The sequence below is a fragment of the Lepidochelys kempii genome, chromosome 1 (genome assembly GCF_965140285.1).
Source record: "Lepidochelys kempii isolate rLepKem1 chromosome 1, rLepKem1.hap1, whole genome shotgun sequence".
In the NCBI taxonomy this organism is placed as follows: domain Eukaryota; kingdom Metazoa; phylum Chordata; order Testudines; family Cheloniidae; genus Lepidochelys; species Lepidochelys kempii.
This window is the reverse complement of record NC_136380.1, coordinates 245,770,969-245,789,803: the sequence shown is the minus strand read 5'-3', so window position 1 is coordinate 245,789,803 and position 18,835 is coordinate 245,770,969. Positions and strand designations below refer to the sequence as shown.

The following is an 18,835-nucleotide window of genomic DNA, read 5'->3' as shown; positions in this document are numbered from 1 at the left end:
TAAACATGGCTGCTGATTTTACAAGCTAAACAAAGTGTCATACATACACACCAAGCTGTATATATAAACACCATATGGGTTCAACCTAGGGAGGTGGAGGCTACTTCTTGTGGAACTACTACAAAAACAAGTTTTGAAGCGAAGTCTGATACCCAGAATTCTGCCAGCACAATCGTTTCATAGCAGTGCTGGTGTCACCTCAGAATTACGTGAACTACATGTGCTAGTGGTTCCATTACATTATTTACTGTACACTGGAATTGTATGAGGCCTTCCCAACATTTAGCCCCCAGATTTTCTGCAAGTTGGATAGGGTGTTTGCCCCACATCAGCCCCAAAAGGGCCATGGAAGCTGAGAAAGGGCCCATTAGTGACTACACGAGAGGTTTAGGCTGGCAAAGCAATCCCTGATTGGAAGACGGCATTCAGCTAAGCAGAAAATGGCTGCAGCGACCCTCTGTGCTTTAGAGCAGTAGTCTCCAAACTTTTTGGCTCGTGCACCCCCAGGACGAAGACCGGAAGACCTGCCATAGACATGCCACCGACGGAACAGGACTGGAAGACCTGCTGCAGGCGCACCGCCGGATGGGAACACCAGCCATGGACATGCAGAGCTGCTGCCGAAGAAAAAAAACAGTGCACCCCCAGTTTGGAGCCCACTGCTTTAGAGAGGAAAGGAGGGAATCTAAGGAAATAGTAGGATCCTGTGGTCCTGGCCCCGAGAGAAGGGTGTATGTAGCAGAGAGACTGGCAGAGAAGAAAGCCTGTTGGAGATGAGTAGGAAGCAGCCCAGGGAGAGAAGGGACTGAGCAGAAGTTGACTGCATGTTGTAGAGTCCCTGGGCTGGAATCCAAAGTTGTGAGAGGGCCCAGGTTCCCTTACCAGACACTGATGGAGTGGCATTGCCTGGACAGCTGGTCCACTGTGACTCTATACCCCAGAAAGGCAAACAACAGTGACCTGGCAGGAGGGCTGAGTCACAAAGAGGAAGCTGAAGTCCCTGGAGTGAGAGAGGGGCAGCACAGCGAGAGAGAAGACAACAGGCTGAGACCCCACAAAGAGAGGCGTCAGACCTTGAAGAGAGCTAATCCCCAGAAGAGCCAGGAAATGGTGCCACCAACAGTGAGGACCCCATGACAGTAAGGAATTTCAGAAACTATGATATTCTGTGAACTAGAGTTTAGTTCATCTTGTACCAACCTTATTATTTCCTGAAATCCTCTCCGTTTCATTTTCTATTTCTTGTCGAATTTCCTCAAAGTCTGTATAGAGCTGAAATACAGAAGCAAAAGTAATTGAAAGTCAGACAGCAATGTACTTACTGTATATATCACCAAAATGTTCTTCTTGCCAACAAAGTGATAAATACTGTAAGTATGCACATAAAAAGCAAGAATAATCTTCTGCACTATTTTACAATGCTATCAGAGTGAACATTAATAGCTGGAAACTAACTGATTATTGAGTAATAACATTCACCTTTGGCTACAATGGGCAGCAGGAGTTACTACTGGATACCAAGATCTCATCAAGGGGAAAGATTTATCCACAATAAAGTGTTTAAACTATATTAGTTTTATATCTAATAAAATTCTGTCTTTGAATTTTTAATGTGAATAGGATACAGAGGGCGACATGATGTTAGTGCATCTCCCAGGTACCCTGTTCGTCCCCCTCTCCAGTCCCCTTCACCATACCCTGCAAATCTTCCCTGGTCTGCCTCCATGCTCTGCAGCCACTCTTTCTTCCTTAAACAGAACACCCCCCAGTCCAAAACTAGGCAGCACAGAACTATGTCATCCAGTCTTCCGTCCTTCCTGGTTCCCCATCTCTGTATGTATCCCCCATCATTCTCCATCTTTCTCCATCTCTGGCTTTGCCAGAAGTTGTAGAAACAGTTTGGAGTCAACAGCAAATCAACTAATAGTTAAACACTTATGAAATTATTTTCTAAGCAGCATTCTATGTGAAAAAACACCTCTACATGAGGGGCCTAAGCCATAGCTTCAAGCAATACACAAAGAGGGGGCAAAAACACAATGACACAAAAAACTGCATTCTGCCACACCTCTTCACAACAAATTTCTTCTCCCTGACCCAAAGTACAGGGAGTCAGAGCTGGGGCCCTCTTCAACCCAGTCCAAAAAAATCAAAATCAAAATGAACAAGCAAGTCATCAAATCAAGGATGGCTTGCTTCAACCAAGAGAGACAAACTGTCCTTTACATAGAAAGACTCTTAAGCATTACAGTCCTTCAGTGTTCACCACAGGGCTGAGGAAGCTCTTTCTATTCCTTTCAATCCCCCTCCTACAGTCTTCCACTACTTTCCTCTTGTATCTCTGCTCACATAAGTCTCTAGTTAACTCCTTCCCTGACTATCTTAACGTGGAGTAATAAAAACAATTTGTGATGGTATATGTACTTATCTTTGCCATTTCCACTCAATGCTTCCCCAAAAAACACTAAAAGAAAAGCCAACAATACATACAAATTTGGAACTTTTAAAGCCTAGCCATTCAGGCAATACAAGCCAATACAGTGAGGACAAGCACTGTAGAAGAGAAAAAACCCAGAGACACCATAACTTTAAACTTCCTTTTCTGAACTTAAAAACCCCACAAACTTCCCAAGAAAAAATTTCTACCTTAGCATGAAATGTAGCATGTGGAGTTCATCCCTTTTAGGGGAAATTGGTGGAGAAGAAAGGGTTGGGACTGAACTTCAGGCTTATAATGGAAAGCTAGCTCACTTTAACTACGAATGAGCTACTGTTACTCCACAATAAACATACCTTATTTTTGGTGTGAAGAAATTTACCCCATTCTTCAGCATCAATTCCTGAAAACAAAACCATTACTTGAGTTAGAGAGGGAAAAAAAGTTTCATTTTCAAGGACACCCTACTAAGAGCCTAAGTATCCTGGTGTCTTTTTCACTTGCACAGTTTGTTGAAAACCAAGATACATTTTCTTTTAAAGTAGCAGCAGAAACGCAAAAGTTAATCTACTTCCTACTGTAAGAAATTAAATGGCTCTAAATACATATATTTAACTCTCTGCATCTCATTCCAAATTTCAATTTGTAGATCCATTGCCTAATTTCCAGTCTCTGAATAATGGATTTGATTAAAAGAATGACTCATTTCCCTATCCTAGCAGTCCCCAGAAATGCCTTGCCTACTTAAAGATCAGTTTGTGACCAAAAAAAAAACAAAACAGTTTTCGCAACATCCTTTTATATACACAATTAAGTATACATACAGTGCACACAGAGTAGGTTTTGAAAAGTGGTCTTTTCATTAGAGGTGAGATCAGATTACAGCTGAAAAATCTGCTCAAGCAAAAAAACCAAACAGAACACTTATGTACTGTTTAACAATGAAACTTTGGGGCATAAGTCTTATAAGCCCAATTCTGCCAGCAGCCAAGCATCCTTAGTCACAAAGTCTTCCATGTTGGCTGACAATACTCTGTGCTTCTTAGGATCAGGCCCCAAAACAGAAAAGGAGATATAGAAGTGGCCATTTCTGTTATTGAGTGTACCTGATGACAAGCTCCTACTAAAAAAAAGTAAGTTTTAGTCATATCTGTAGACACCTCTATTCCTTCAACTAGACCTCCATTTTTTAAGTCATGTGGCATTTCAAATTCCCAGTTTCTCTATACAGAAATCAGTTCTAGAAAGGAACCAACAAGAACTCTGCTTACTATTTGCTCATCCAAATACTGCTTATCTAAAAGTAAGTACCATTCAAACTATTTCATTCTGGTAGGAGTCCCAAAAGACACTCGCCAATACATATTAAAAACACATTTTGTAAATTAAAAAATTATGAAAGTTATATGATAAAGCAACACATCACAAAAGAAAAGTTAAATTCATCCCTTAGATGCTAATGCAGGCAAAGACAGAAATACTGAAATTGAAAAAAAAAGCCACAAGACAGACCAAAATAACCATCAGTCAATATAGTAGCCAGTGTGTCAAAGTAAAAGTGCAGTCAGCAATGAAGTGGCATGAAATGCAGGTAGTTAGAATACATAAACATGCAGATAATGTGTAGGGACAACAAGCAAGTGGCTAAAAGAAACCTTTAGTAAGGTGTCTTGGATTTTTCCATGTAGCAGGGTCTGCAGTTAAACAGAAACAGCATTGAATAAAGTTTAGTATTTGCCATTAAGTCTTACATAGCATTCTCTTTACCTTTCTGTACCAGGCTTAGAGGGATTATAAAAGCATGCATGCAGACATGCATGCTATTCAATAATTAATGAAAATGCTTAATGCATTATCACAATACACCGTAAACAGATCTTGATCACTAAATGATACACATTAACCAAATATATTGTAATGTCATGTCTTTATTATAGCTGTTCACCTCAGAATTATTATTTTGAAGTACTTTGATTTCAAACACACAGAACAATGCCCTTTTGGTTCAACAGAGCAATCTAGAACTTCCCTGGATGAAGGGCATTTCTCACCCCGGATAAGCTATAAAACCTATTTGAAAACAAGGTTTTAATATCGGTGCATTTTTTTGAAGTATTGCTGGAGATGGCTAATGGGCTGTAGAGAGATTATTAACTTTTTTCTGCATAAATCATAGTTATGCATGACAACTTCCTGCACATCAATGAGAAACTCATGAAAATTAAAATAAGCAGGATACAATGGCCAGAAATCTGAGACTATTTAAGAAGAGACTGCCAGGTAATTTAGACTTTAAAAATGTAGATTTCAAAAACAAACTTTATTCACCCTACATCTCCCTTTACACTAAGAAGGCTACTTCCTCATGCCAAGCTCTACTGGGAGCAGAGGAAGCCCACTAGGGTCATAAAAGGCTACCATCAGAACCCCAAGATCTTCTAGGTTGAAAGAGGGACAGCAAGGACTTCCCAAAACGGTCAGGAGCAGCACCACTGGTGCATGAAGAGATCCAGCTCATCTCCCTGCTCTCCTTCTTCAGTACTTTACAGTCCCTAAACACCAGTAGACCACTTCTTACAATCTGAAATCTAGACATTATTTTTCCTGTTTACTCATCCCTTCATTCCACCCTATAACAAATAAAAATAAAGAAGTGAAACTGAAGAGAGACATGCCCAGTCCCACTCTGATGATGATGTGCCAGTTACTCCACCCTTTGTCTTTTAAGATGGTAAGCTCTTTGCAGCAGCAACTGTCTTCCTTTGTGCTTGTACAACACCAAGCACATCAGGGGGCCCCAAAACCTGACTGGGGCTTCTGCCTGCTACTGAGATATAAACAGCACTTGCTTCAGATATCACAAGATCCTGTGTTTGGAGGTACTCATGTGAAAAGCTGATAAAATAATGTTGCTTAAGTAAACTTCAGATTCTAGATTCAGACTCCAGCTCCTATCTTCTGGCTCCATATTAACTGTTCAGTAAGACTGCAACATTTAACTTCCCATCTCAGATACTCAAACAGTAAAGGTTACTAAACTGATCTGTCATACGTCCTCTCCCCCATCCCATCCTCCCACAAAATGGATGAAGTTTAATTATAAAAATGATTCTTAGCTGCAAGGCCAATTTAATAATTAAGGGGGGGCAGAAATTTCACAGAGCTCTCTCAATTGCTTTCTTTGTCCTATAATTCAATAGGAAACAATGGAGTGTGCTATTGCCACAAACAGTCATATGGTTATCAACAAACAGAACTATTATGAGGGTATCTCTCTCAGACCTCAGTGTAAATGAGAGTTACAGAGACTCTCTCTCTCTCTGTCAGATATGGTGATGTGAAAATGCAGTGCTTAATCCCTCACTTCTAATGGAGTAGACTATTCCCTTTGTGTTAATATATTTTCAGTATTTTGGGTTAGAAGCTCTTCGGAAGTTTCAAATTCTGTTCTACTGAATAGCAATCGTATTTACTATCCCTTCATTTCAGTGAAGCGGTATGATTTTATCATGTCAGGGAAGGCTCAAAAGTGACTCAAAAAATGGTTGCTCTTTGGTCTGGCACAAAAGAAAATCAGAAACACTGTCAGTTACATGGTCCTTAGACTTATCCTCCCTACCAGAGTGCTGAGGATCAAACTCAAACACAGGAGGTAGGCTTCTTCCAGAGAAAAATTATATGGGCTCATTCCTCAGGTAAATCACACTGACTCTTGTCAAAGGATATCATGATGAAATTAGAATAACTGGAAAGTAGAGGTTATTTCCAACTGCCTGCACAGTCGTTATATCAATGTATTTACCTTCAACTGTTTTTGAAAAACAATTATTCTGCACAACAATATTAAGATCTGAAATCAAGTACAATAGGTGACAATTCTGAAGTCTTTAAACTAAAAAACAAGGGAGGAATTTTCTGGGTGAATATACCCATGCTGAAGATAAATTTCTGTTTATAAAAACATCATGTACAAAGCCTCACTTTTGGAACCAAGATGTATATGATTTATAGACAAGCTAAAGCTGGTGTTAAAATGTTAAGTCAAGATCAGCACAATACAAGGAGGCATTCAAATGAAAGCACAAGGAACCTTTATGTGTTCGTACGTTTATGAGCATGAAGAGTTCATTAACAGTATGTTCAGAATAGTACAGTGCACTGGTGCAGAAACGGAGGACTTCTTGTATAAGATTCAACTAGCAGAAAAATCTCCCCTCACTTAGGACGGGCAAATATTAAGTTTGTTTTCCAAATTCTAATTCATTCTAATTAGGGGTGCATCATAATATTTTTTGCCCAAGCAACTGATTTTTATTGGAGATTTTGCAAGTTTAGTGTATTTTTTTAAAAACAGAAGTAAAAGCAAATATGTCAATTTATTTAATGACCAGATGCTAAAATATGCTTGAGAGAACAGATATTCACAAGAGTTCTGAAACAGAAACCAAGTTTACTAAACTGGAATAACCAGAGCAGCTATAACATTGCGGATAATATGAAACTCTTCTTCTTTATTATACAATAAATGTCTAGCATTCCTGATTATCCAGCATTCTTGCAAAAACGTCATATGTTGCTATCCAGTGCCCTGTCTGGTGACTGTGATATTATGGGCCGGACTTAAAAAAATTATAAGATTTCTCAAGTCTCCTAGTAACTTGCCTTTAACAACTTTAGTAAAATTGGTAGCTAGCCTGTGACATTACCTGGCACTCTAACTAGTAGCCAACTTAATCAACTACAGTCAAGTGCCACAGGGTTAGTTCCATGAAATGCACTTCAGAGTTAGAGGTGTAGAGTTCAGATATGCAACTGTCCTTAGATTTATTTACAAACTGTATTGTATGGCCACCATATGCAACTACTGTACGGCAGTTTTAGAAACATATACTTTCATCTTATTAGCAAGTGGAATATAATTCTAATTATTTTGAAAATAATCCATTATTTGCACTATTTTTGGAATCTTAATAATGAACTACCAAGTAGTCCTAGTTCATCTGGCAAAACTTTCACACTACATTTCAAAGCTAAAATTGTTTTTATAATTCTGCATATGCACTAGCACAATCATGTCAGCAGGAACATATTTAATTCTGAGAATAGCATTTGTTAGGGAACAGTACTAGAGGTCCAATAGATTAAGCACTCCTCTCTCCCACTGGTATTTGTCCTGTGTTGTCATTCAGCTTCATATTAATACTCTCGGTTTGGTGACAAAATTACACATAAAATTCAAATTGCAGAGGGTATTTACCTGCCAAAGTGTTTTGTTTTTGTTTTTTAAATGTAGGTCAAATTCTGGACTTCATCTCCTTAACAGTGTTTGCTTTATAATATCAGCAAAACAGACCCTCTGACAGCATGCAGCTTTAACATTGTATGAGAGACAGACCATGCTGACTCATTTAAGAAACAGTCAGTAATACTGCAGCCGAACTCAGCAGCATATAATTTTGTTAATATTCAAAAGAAAGTAAAATGAGTTATTTTTTCCAAACAAGAAAATTCTCTAAATCCCTAAAATTATCATAGGACAACTATGCGTCACATCAGCTACTATGGAAGGACAAAGTTCATATGGTTATTCTTTATTTCATGTCATTTTAGTCCTTGAGGCTGGAATGAAAGAGACACATCTGATCATCATAATTAGCTACATATAGGTTTATATACAGACAGTTGCTTGTATACTTATATCTAACACACAAATAGGGCCCTATCAAATTCACGCCCATGAAAAATGTGTCACAGACCGTGAAACCCGGTCTCCCCCCCATGAAATCTGTGTAGTATAGAGTAAAAGCACACAAAAGACCAAATTTCATGGGGGAGACCAGCATTTCTCAAACTGGGGGTTCTCACCTAAAAAGGAGTTGCAGGGGGGTTGCAAGGTTATTGGAGAAGCAGGGGGGTCACGGTATTGCCACCCTTACTTCTTTGCTGCATTCAGAGCTGGATGGCCAGAGAGCAGCAGCTGTTGGCTGGGTACCCAACTCTGAAGGCAGTGCCCTGCCAGCAATACCATACCATGCCACCCTTACTTCTGTGCTGCTGCCTTCAGAGCTGGGCGGCCAGAGAGGGACAGCTGCTGACTGAGGACCCAGCTCTGAAGGCAGCAGCGCAAAAGTGAGAGTGGCAAAACCATACCATGCCATCCATACTTCTGCACTGCTGTTGGCGGTGGCAGCTCTGCCTTCAGAGCTGGGTTCCTGGCCAGCAGCCACCGCTCTCCAGCTGCCTAGCTCTGAAGGGAGTACCGCCGTCAGCAGCAGCACATAAGTAAGGGTAGCAGTACAACGACCCCCCCAACAACTCCTTTTCGAGTCAGGATCCCTACAATTACAACACTGTGAAATTTCAGATTTAAATATCTGAAATCATGAAATTTACTATTTTTAAAATCCGATGACCTTGAAATTGACCAAAACGGACCATGTATTTGGCAGGGCCCTACACATAAAGAAAGGTATCTATTGAAAAGCGTCTGTGTATTTTGCTTTAGTTTGTCCCAGCTTCTTGGAGCATCCGTGCAGTTTATTTGCACCTCAATAAAGAAATTTTAACTTTGTTGATAGAAGCCATAAAGCTCTGTCCATTCCGATCAGATGAGCCTACCTTACTCTGAAAATTAAAAATGTAGATATAACACTTTGCACATATGTAGTGGCTTTCATTCAAAGATCTCAATGGGCTTTATAAATATTTATTTAACTTACCATCTCTGTGCAGTAGGTGCCATTATCCCCATTTTATAGTTGAAAAGACTGAACCCCAAGGTCACAGGAAATTTGTAACAGAGTTGAGAACAAAAGAGATGCCTACAAACTCCTAATAATCTGTCCTAGTCTAAAAAACCATCTTTTCTACCCTTACACTTGCAGACTACGACAAACAAACTAGTAATTATCATGTATCTCATTCTACAGTGCGCAAGGTCAAAGCAGTTGAAAGGGTACCAAAACATTAGGTGCAGATAAAACACAAATAACGTGAAATTAAATTTTATGGATACTTTAAAGAAACCAAATGTGTTCTGTGGTTCTATTTTAATATCCATATCAGAGCCCATGCTTGTGGAGTAGTTTCTTGTGCTGTGTGTTATAACAAGTAACAGATTTCTAGAGCCTTGATTTAATATTTTCAGGAATCTGTTTTGAACTAAAGGTTTTTAAAGGAGCTTTATTTAAATTCAGGGAAAACTAACAATTCTAGTATTTATATTTAAGTTTATCATGCTATCAGAAGTGTATGTGGTTCCACTGTCAAATGAAAATATTTTTTGCTATGACTGATTAATTCTAGTGGTCTCATTCTCACATAGACCAAAAGTATTACTTAATGCAAAGTGAAACTGTTCCAACTCCCAACTGGCAATTAAGGTGACACTCTTGATCTGCCAAGGGATAAGAAGGAGTCGCTAAAAGAGACTAACGCTTTAGACTAGACGAGATTTAGAATAATCTAAATCATCCTACTTTCACACGGCTTAGAATTTCTCAATACAGCTTAGTAAATGATATCAATAAGCCACTGGAGGTTCCAATTAAGGTTTAAACCAATAAAGGCTTGTTTTCGTACTCCCCAGCCCACTATTTTTTCCAGTGTACATACATTCTTTAACTCCTCTCCACAGTCATGCACTTATTGGGGAGGTTTTATTTATCATCAGGAACAGAGAACATAAGCAAAAATGCTCTGCACACTCTATGCAATCACTACCGGTCAGATACTGGAATACTCTCTTCTCAAAGGTGCTCACTGAATACAAGGGAGAGAACAGAGGTAAGACTACAGATATGAAACTGTTAAAGAAGAAAAGCTATTGAAAGAACCAATTCTCCGAATTGCCAGAGTTTTTGCAGCTTCTGTTGTATGGGTATAAAGGGGGATTACAGTGGCTGTTTTTTCAACACAATATATGTATAAAATAAGCCTCAAAGGAATAAGAAAAAATGAGCAAATACATTTTAAAAGTTCAAGTGATTTTTTCCCACTTGGTTTGAATGCACAAAAAGGATAGAAATATCCCGAGGTGTTTCCTTTTAAGGAGAACTACATAAACACACGAAGATTAAAATCCCATTTGGATCACTCTTACCATTTTCATCTCCAGATGTTTTCTGACGATCCTCTGGTGAGACATGCACGAGCTGCAGGATAAGGGGTCTCCGGGTGACAATTCCAGTACCTCGTGGGAGCAGATCCCTCCCCACAAGACTTTCCAGCACTGAACTCTTTCCACTGCTCTGAAAATCGAAACACATCCATGACTTTCTTATATACCCATTACTGCAATGCTGTAATATTAATATTTTATATTTTATTTAAAGGAAAACAAATGCCTCCACAGATTGTATTCATTTATTTCACCAACCTTGAAGTAGGAACTTACAGGGCCAGCTCTATGCACCAGCAGAACAAGCAGGTGCTTGGGGCGGCATTCCAGCCCCCACCGCCCCAGCTCGCCTCCGACTACTCCCCTGAGTGCGCCGCTGCTGCTCCGCTTCTCCCCCCTCCCTCCCAGGCTTGCCGCACGCCAAACAGCTCTTTCACGCAGCAAGCCTGGAAGGGAGGGGGGAGAAGTCGAGCGGCGGCGTGCTCAGAGGTGGCGGCGGTGATGGAGTGGAGGTGAGCTGGGGCGGGGAGCAGTTCTTCTGCCCCCCATTACTTCCTGCACTCCCCCCCCCGTCCTCGCTCACCTCCACTCCGCCTGCTCCCCTGAACGCGCTGCCTCTCCCTCACCTGAGAGGGAGGGGGGAGAAGCGGAGCGGCGGCGCATTCAGGGGAGCAGGCGGAGCAGAGGTGAGCGAGGGCGGGGGGTTGCGGGGAGCTGCAGGAAGCAATGAGGGGGGGAATGTGGCATGCCCGGGGGAGGAGGAGGGGCCAGGGATTTGGGGAAGGGGTTGGGAAGGAGGGGAGGGGCAAAAAAAAAAAGTGGGGGCGGCCAAACATTTTTTTGATTGGGGCGGCAAAAATCCTATAGTCGGCCCTGGAAAACTTACTGAGTTTAAGAAAATATTTTGCACTTTTTTAGCACTTTCCATTCACAGATCTCACAGCACTTTAAGAATGTTAATCTTCACAACAACCTTTTGGAAAGAACTGAAAAGTTGCTTAATTGTACTTTAACTTCTATAAAGCAACTCTGTATCTTTTGAGGTGACTATTTTAAACATCTCACAGTAACACTACAATGAGTAACAGTATAGTAGAAGGTTAATTTTCCTGGCTACACCATGATGGAAACATACAAGTGTCACCAAAAAAGATGTTTGGATCTGGGTACTTATCCTTTCTACATCGATATACTAGGATTTTACACATGAAAATGAGTATCCCAAGTAGAATTTTGCAAGGCTATTTGTACACTTTTTGGCAGATAACTCCACCGACTGCAAACCTGATGCATCTTGTCTATAGGAAAATCAACCACCAGCAGCTGACAAAACACAGCAGTTAAATATTTTCACTAGGACTGCACAATTCTATATTCCATCTGAGTGGCATTTCCCTCTGCAGAACTTGTGTATGAGGTTGGTAGAAGTGTAACAAAGGAGTTCTGCTTAGATCGGCAATAAAATCGTATTCATAGATTCATAGATATTAAGGTCAGAAGGGACCATTATGATCATCTAGTCCGACCTCCTGCACAACGCAGGCCACAGAATCTCACCCATCCACTCCTGCGAAAAACCTCTCACCTATGTCTGAGCTACTGAAGTCCTCAAATCGTGGTTTAAAGACTTCAAGGAGCAGAGAATCCTCCAGCAAGTGACCCGTGCCCCATGCGACAGAGGAAGGCGAAAAACCTCCAGGGCCTCTTCCAATCTGCCTGGAGGAGAATTCCTTCCCGACCCCTAATATATACAGAGGTTTGAGGAAATACCTTGTTAAACATCTAAGATTTACTAGGCCTGGGTACATCACCTAAATTCACTACAATTCTGGATTGACGGGTTTGGTTTTGCGAGTTGTTTTGTTTTAATACAACCATACTACACTATTCAATTTCTCTGTAGTTTGCAGTTAAGGAGATAAGACTAAAGGACAGGGAGCTAAAAAGCTCTTTGGCAATCAGTGAATTATTGAGTCCCCAAATTATCACCCACCATCATGGTAGTTATTTAATAATCGTTGAGCATATTGACAAGTCTACCTGCTACACACTAGCTCTACGGAACCCTCTCCACTGGGTTCCAATCCAGGGCCCAGTAGTAAGAAGCTAAGTCCTGCGTCTCAAAGTGCTAGCCTGCTGTCTCGCCTCCCTGGATCACTTCCTACCAAATCCCTCTTTTCCCAATGAATAAAGTAAAAATATGAAATAACTGAAATCAAAAAGTCTCAGATCTTCTGAGAGCTGCAAGTCCCTTCTCTGTGGGTTTGGCAAAGGTGGTACAGCCAGTAACAGCTCCTGCAGTGCTCCTTCCCAATAGATCAGCATGTAGGTCAGTTCTCCACCAGCCAGCTACTGAGCTGATCTGCTCCCCTTTTAAGTTCCTCCTCCAGCCCATGCATGCTTTGCAGGTGAGGGGGGGCAGGGCTGCCTTGGTCCAAAGTAGCTGCTTACCCTCTTCCTTTCCAGTGCAGGGTTTGTACACTGTCACGGGGGTACTATTTAAATCAAAATAGTAAATAAAATTTGGTAACAACTGTCTTATTCCCAAAATAAACTGCTGCTACCCTTCATTATCTTCAGCATAGAAAGCTGTTTCTTTAACAATAGTTTAAAGACAAGAACTGATATGGAGGTCATGAACCTAACCATATCATTGTTTACAAAAGCAGATTAAGGTGCCACAGTGAGAGATGGACACAGTGAAAGGAGGATAAGAGAATGGGATTAAAAAGTGACTTGCTAAGGGGTTAAATTATAGAGTGCAAAGTAGTAACAGATTTTTATTGATGTGATGGGACAAGACAACCAAATCACTACCTGCCCCACTAAAGAAAACAGACAGCAAGAGAGCATTAAAGAGAATATTTATGAATCCAACTTCTACCTTAGAATTTATTTCCTTCTCAAGTATACAGGGCCAAAACCTTCAATCGTTACTCAGAATTTCAACAGCCTAAACTTTAATTAAAAAAAATAAGAGCTTCATGCTCTGGGAGAGAGCTATTTTACCAAAAATTGAGAAAGACTTAAAAACCACACTAAAAGTTATGCTGTTGTCAGATTTGCAAACCACAGTTGGAGTTACGTTATGATGAAAAAAAGTCCAAAATAATCACACCTAAATAATCTGAATCGGAATGTGGAACCACTCTGAAAAATAACTACATAAATATGGCACTCATTCCACAGACCTGTTCCCTATGTGAATTTTGGACATATCTTCTGATTTGTACATTTTAACTACTTTCTACCCAAGCAACTCTACAGAGCCAACAGTTAGAAAATGGGGCTTGATTCTATTTCTCTTCGTGCATCCACAACTGATGTCTTCACTGCTATATTGAGTTACAGGCAGCTCTTGGCTTAAGTCTATCCACACACAAAAATCCGTAACTTGAGTCTGATAATGTTTTTACCTCAAGTTGGCTGGCTGACCAGGAGATAAGAGAACACAGCTGGAGTTAGCAGAACTCATCAGAAACTCACATCCCGCACTCTGTGTAGCTCCAGTGTTATTTTGCAGGATGGATGCTCTCACTGAAACCAGGTTAACTCAAGAGGAGTTAACTTGAGCATAGATAATTTACATTAACTCTGAGGTAAAGATATAGGGTACACCTATATACACACAAACATACAAGTTCTGCTCACATTAGTGCCTACAAGTAGCAGTGTGGCTAAGCTGGCATGGATGACAGCTCACACAAGCCGCAAAGTATGTAGCTGGGGGTCAGAAGGGCTTATACTCAGGCTGCTAGCCCAAAGTGCCACCCATAGCATTTGTAGTAGAAAAAGAGAGTCCAGAGACATAAGACCTTTAAAGCCTAAGGCCCTGCTTATATAATGCAAAGTTAGCAAGAGTCAGGCTATGAGCAAAAGTTGAGCTCTGTAACAAAACATGCCTGCTTGCAGGTTCACTGTCCGGAACGTGAACTTGGCAAGAACACGGCTGGTGTTGCAAAAAACACTCCTAAAAAGTGCTAGGCGCTGGACACTTGCAAAAACATATTCCAGAAGATCATGCCAGAACACCCCGATACAAAGTTATGGTGTAAATACACTCCCTGAAGATGATATGGGGACACACTGACCCCTCCTAAAGATTACAAGGTGATGGATAAAGATGTTTTGATTGAACCAACATATACAATGTAAAGGGTGGTAACTAACCACATCAGAGGGGCAATATGTAACTTGTTTGTATCAATGTATAAAAGAGTAGTCACAGAGGAGGTGTCTTTGGCTGAGGGAGGAGCGGAAAGTCACATCCCTTACTGGGCTGGTTCATTGTAACAAACATACATGTATTATTGTTAGGGCTGCGATTTAGTCATGGATTCCGTGACTTCCAAAGACCTCCATGACTTCAACCAGCACCAGCTGCAGGATCCCCTGCCACCTGCAGAGTGGCAGGAGGGACCCCCGCAGCTCCACGCTGCCACCGCTCCTGGCCACCATGGGAGGCAGGGGAACCCACTGCTCCCTGCCCACAAAGGGGACCCCACTGCTCCCTGCCCATCTGCAGCAGACAGCAGGGGGGACCTGGCGGCAAGAGGGAACCCCAGAGCTTCTGGATGCTGTGGGTGGCAGGGGGGTCCCCCACAACTTAGAGCCTCCAGCAGAGGGGGACCCTGGAGCTCCCAGCCCCCATCACCCTTGCCCAGGCTACCCATTTTGTGAGGGGTATGTTTAGTAAAAGTCAAGGACAGGTCACGGGCGTCCGTGATTTTTTCATTATTGCCCATGACCTGTCCATGACTTTTACTAAAAATATCCGTGAAAAAACGTAGCCTTAATTATTGTACCTGTAACCATTGAGCCAGGGCATTAGGACTGTGCTTCCTTAACAATAAATCTGGTGGAGCGCCTTTGCCACTGAACCAAGTTTGTAGTCTTCTTGGACAATTCCATCAAAGTCTGCTGTATGGGCCATCTGGCCAGACCCATTGCAGCACACAGAGAGAACACATGCAGCCAACAACTGACAACACCACTATGGCCATACTGCTATTTTTATGCATTAGCTCAAGCAGCACTAGTGCACAAACATCTATCCGAGCTGGGAATCACATCTCCCAGTTGCTGTGTAGATGTACCCATACCATAAATTCCAAATAGGGCCAAATTCTTTCCTAAATCACACTTGTACAATACAGATGGGTTGCAGTGGTTCAGAAGAATTTCTTCTGCAGAATCTTTATTATGAGTGAGACTACAAAAGGAGGAATAAACTCAGGTTTACTCAGATTCCATTATGAGTTTGCAGGACTGAGAAAGACATCTTTTTTCTCAGACCGAAACATTCTCAATCAATAACTAATGATACATAAAAAAACAAACCCTACAATATCAGTTTACAGTCATTTTCAGACAAGAACTGCACCCTCACCTAATTTCACTTCAGACATTAACACTAATGAACTTGTACTAGCTGTAGATATTGTCAAACAGTTTAAATTGATCGTTGCTCTTTAAATTTATCATTAGGACCTTTTGTAGCTTCCAAGATAAAGTTTCTCATTTTAAAAAGTGTTTCCAGTAAGGGATAAGTTGTCAAATGCAACAATTGAGGAATTTCAACTCCTCAATAAGGATAATTTGTAAATGCATCGTCTTTTGCAGAGTTACACACAACTGCAGTAGTGGGAAAAGGTACAGAATTGATGCATGAGATAACTTAGGCTTAAAGTAGGACCACAGAGCAAAGCAGAGGCATTATAGCCCTGATTTAGCAAAGCAATGATGTCAATATCAGTTTTCCCTACAATATGAGATAACTGCAATGAGAACTCGGAAATAGCAAAAGCTTTCACTATAGGACAGGTTTCAGAGTAACAGCCGTGTTAGTCTGTATTCGCAAAAAGAAAAGGAGGACTTGTGGCACCTTAGAGACTAACCAATTTATTAGAGCATAAGCTTTCGTGAGCTACAGCTCACTTCCTCAGATGCATATCGTGGAAACTGCAGCAGGCTTTATATATACACAGAGAATATGAAACAATACCTATTCCCACCCCACTGTCCTGCTGGTAATAGCTTATCTAAAGTGATCATCAGGTGGGCCATTTCCAGCACAAATCCAGGTTTTCTCACCCTCCACCCCCCCACACAAATTCACTCTCCTGCTGGTGATATCACTATCACTATCACTGCTGGTGATAGCAGGAGAGTGAATTTGTGTGGGGGGGTGGAGGGTGAGAAAACCTGGATTTGTGCTGGAAATGGCCCACCTGATGATCACTTTAGATAAGCTATTACCAGCAGGACAGTGGGGTGGGAATAGGTATTGTTTCATATTCTCTGTGTATATATAAAGCCTGCTGCAGTTTCCACGATATGCATCTGAGGAAGTGAGCTGTAGCTCACGAAAGCTTATGCTCTAATAAATTGGTTAGTCTCTAAGGTGCCACAAGTACTCCTTTTCTTTTCACTATAGGACAGAATCATCTCCTCAACATTTTCTTAAAACTAACTTACCAGCCCTGCTTTGAGATTCCATGTGGGATTTGCAAACCTGCATTCTTTCCTTCTTACATACAATCACAAATACAGTAGTAAAAGTTCAGCTGGCCAGATTATGCTCTCTGTAACACCTGTGTAAAACCCATCATCTTTCAGCAGTTTGCACAGTTGTAACTATTTGGCCCCATATTCCGAATTTAGTAAGCAATTCCACAGCTGATGCATAGGGAGGAATAGAATCTAGTTCACTTTTTCTAAGGACTTGTCTACATAGGGAAATTGACTGGGGTAGCTACTGTAGAGTAAGTAGCTACACACTAGCTATTCTGGAACAGCTCCCCACATGGATGTTATTCCAGAATAATTACTTTACTTTGGAAGTGCATTAATATTTCTGGAATAAAGTATGCACATGGGAAACTATTATGGAATAGGTATTGCAGAATAGCTAAGTACACAATAGCTATTCCAGTCAATTTTGCTGCGTAGACAAGCCTAAGTTGCATTGGCTCTACAGGGCTAACAAGAGTAAAGCATATTTAATAAAGGCAGCAGAGTGGACTCTTAAAAACATAGGAAGCTGGACTCATGAGTTTTCATATAGTTCCTTTTTACAGTAGAACTGCCCTCCAAGCAGGCTTCCGAAGGGGTAGCACATATCTATATCCCCTGTGCATATGCACACACAGCCCTCTGATTTTTGGCAGAAAGGTGAGATACAGCAAAAAGGTATCAACTGCAAATCCTTCATCAATAAATACATTCTATAACAACAAATTGAGCCAGTATACTCTTCTGCTTTGCTGGAGTTTCAACTCAGTACTACAGCTGACTGCAATTCTTCCAAGTCGTGTCATGAAACAGTGATGTTGGCTATTGACCATTCAAACAAGTTCCAGTGGAAGGTATGGATCTGCCTTTCCATACTCATAAGTAGTACTGTACAAACATATTACAATAGTTGTGCTCAACCTTTGTAAAACAATAAAATTCCACTTTGCAATATAGCAAAAAAACCCAAGCCATCTTGTATCTTAAAAACAGCTGAAGAAGAACCTCAGAGTTACAAACACCAGAGTTGTGAACTGACCAGTCAATCACACACCTCATTTGGAACTGGAAGCACACAATCAGGCAGTAGCAGAGACCAAAACAAAACAAATACAGTAGAGTACTCTGTTAGATGTAAACTATTAAAAAAATAAAGGGAAAGCAGCATTTTTCTTCTACATAATAAAGTTTCAAAGCTATATTAAATTCACAGTTCAGTTGTAAACTTTTGAAATAACCATAACGTTTTGTTCAGTGTTACGAACATTTCAGAGTTATGAACAACCTCCATTCCCAAGATGCTTGTAACTCTAAGGTTCTACTGTAGTCTTAAACTGATTCTAAATTCCAAACAAGAAAACTCATTGCTAGAGATTTATTATTTAGACATTTGACAACATTAAGCCTGTGCCTTCTGATCATCATGTGTAGGAATCTTCTCCAACAGCTTCTAACATACATTACAGATTTCTCTCTAGATTTAGAGAGTATGTTTGTGGTTGTCAAATTGACTTTTTTTTTTCCCCCTCAGCTCTTTTGGAAACAATTTTTTTTAAGTGTGGGCAGGATTAAGGCACCAGGGTAAAACAGATTAACCAAAAAACAACGTTATCAAGTATTTGGAAAAGACACTCTGCCACTCAGAAGGTGAACAGAGCCCTGGCAGCAAGCAGGAGTCAGTGGAAAAGAGGGAAGGTCCTCTCATGGATTGATAACTGGTTAAAAGATAGGAAACAAAGGGTAGGAATAAATAGTTTTCAGAATGA

The 18,835-nt window shown here is 40.8% G+C and overlaps 1 protein-coding gene across 5 annotated transcripts in view; it reads right to left on the bottom strand.

Moving 5' to 3' along the window:
- The window catches only part of DNM1L (dynamin 1 like), a 61,114-nt gene that overhangs the window by 30,834 nt on the left and 11,445 nt on the right, over positions 1 to 18,835 (bottom strand). For 3 of the 5 annotated variants that reach the window (XM_073321866.1, XM_073321883.1, XM_073321901.1), the window contains exons 2-5: positions 10,539 to 10,686; positions 4,093 to 4,131; positions 2,794 to 2,840; positions 1,201 to 1,272 (exon numbers count right to left, since the gene is read on the bottom strand). In XM_073321866.1, coding sequence (XP_073177967.1) covers positions 1,201 to 1,272; positions 2,794 to 2,840; positions 4,093 to 4,131; positions 10,539 to 10,686 — 306 coding nt within the window. The remainder of the gene's footprint in view (positions 1 to 1,200; positions 1,273 to 2,793; positions 2,841 to 4,092; positions 4,132 to 10,538; positions 10,687 to 18,835) is intronic. The other 2 variants (XM_073321874.1, XM_073321892.1) reach the window with 1 other exon arrangement.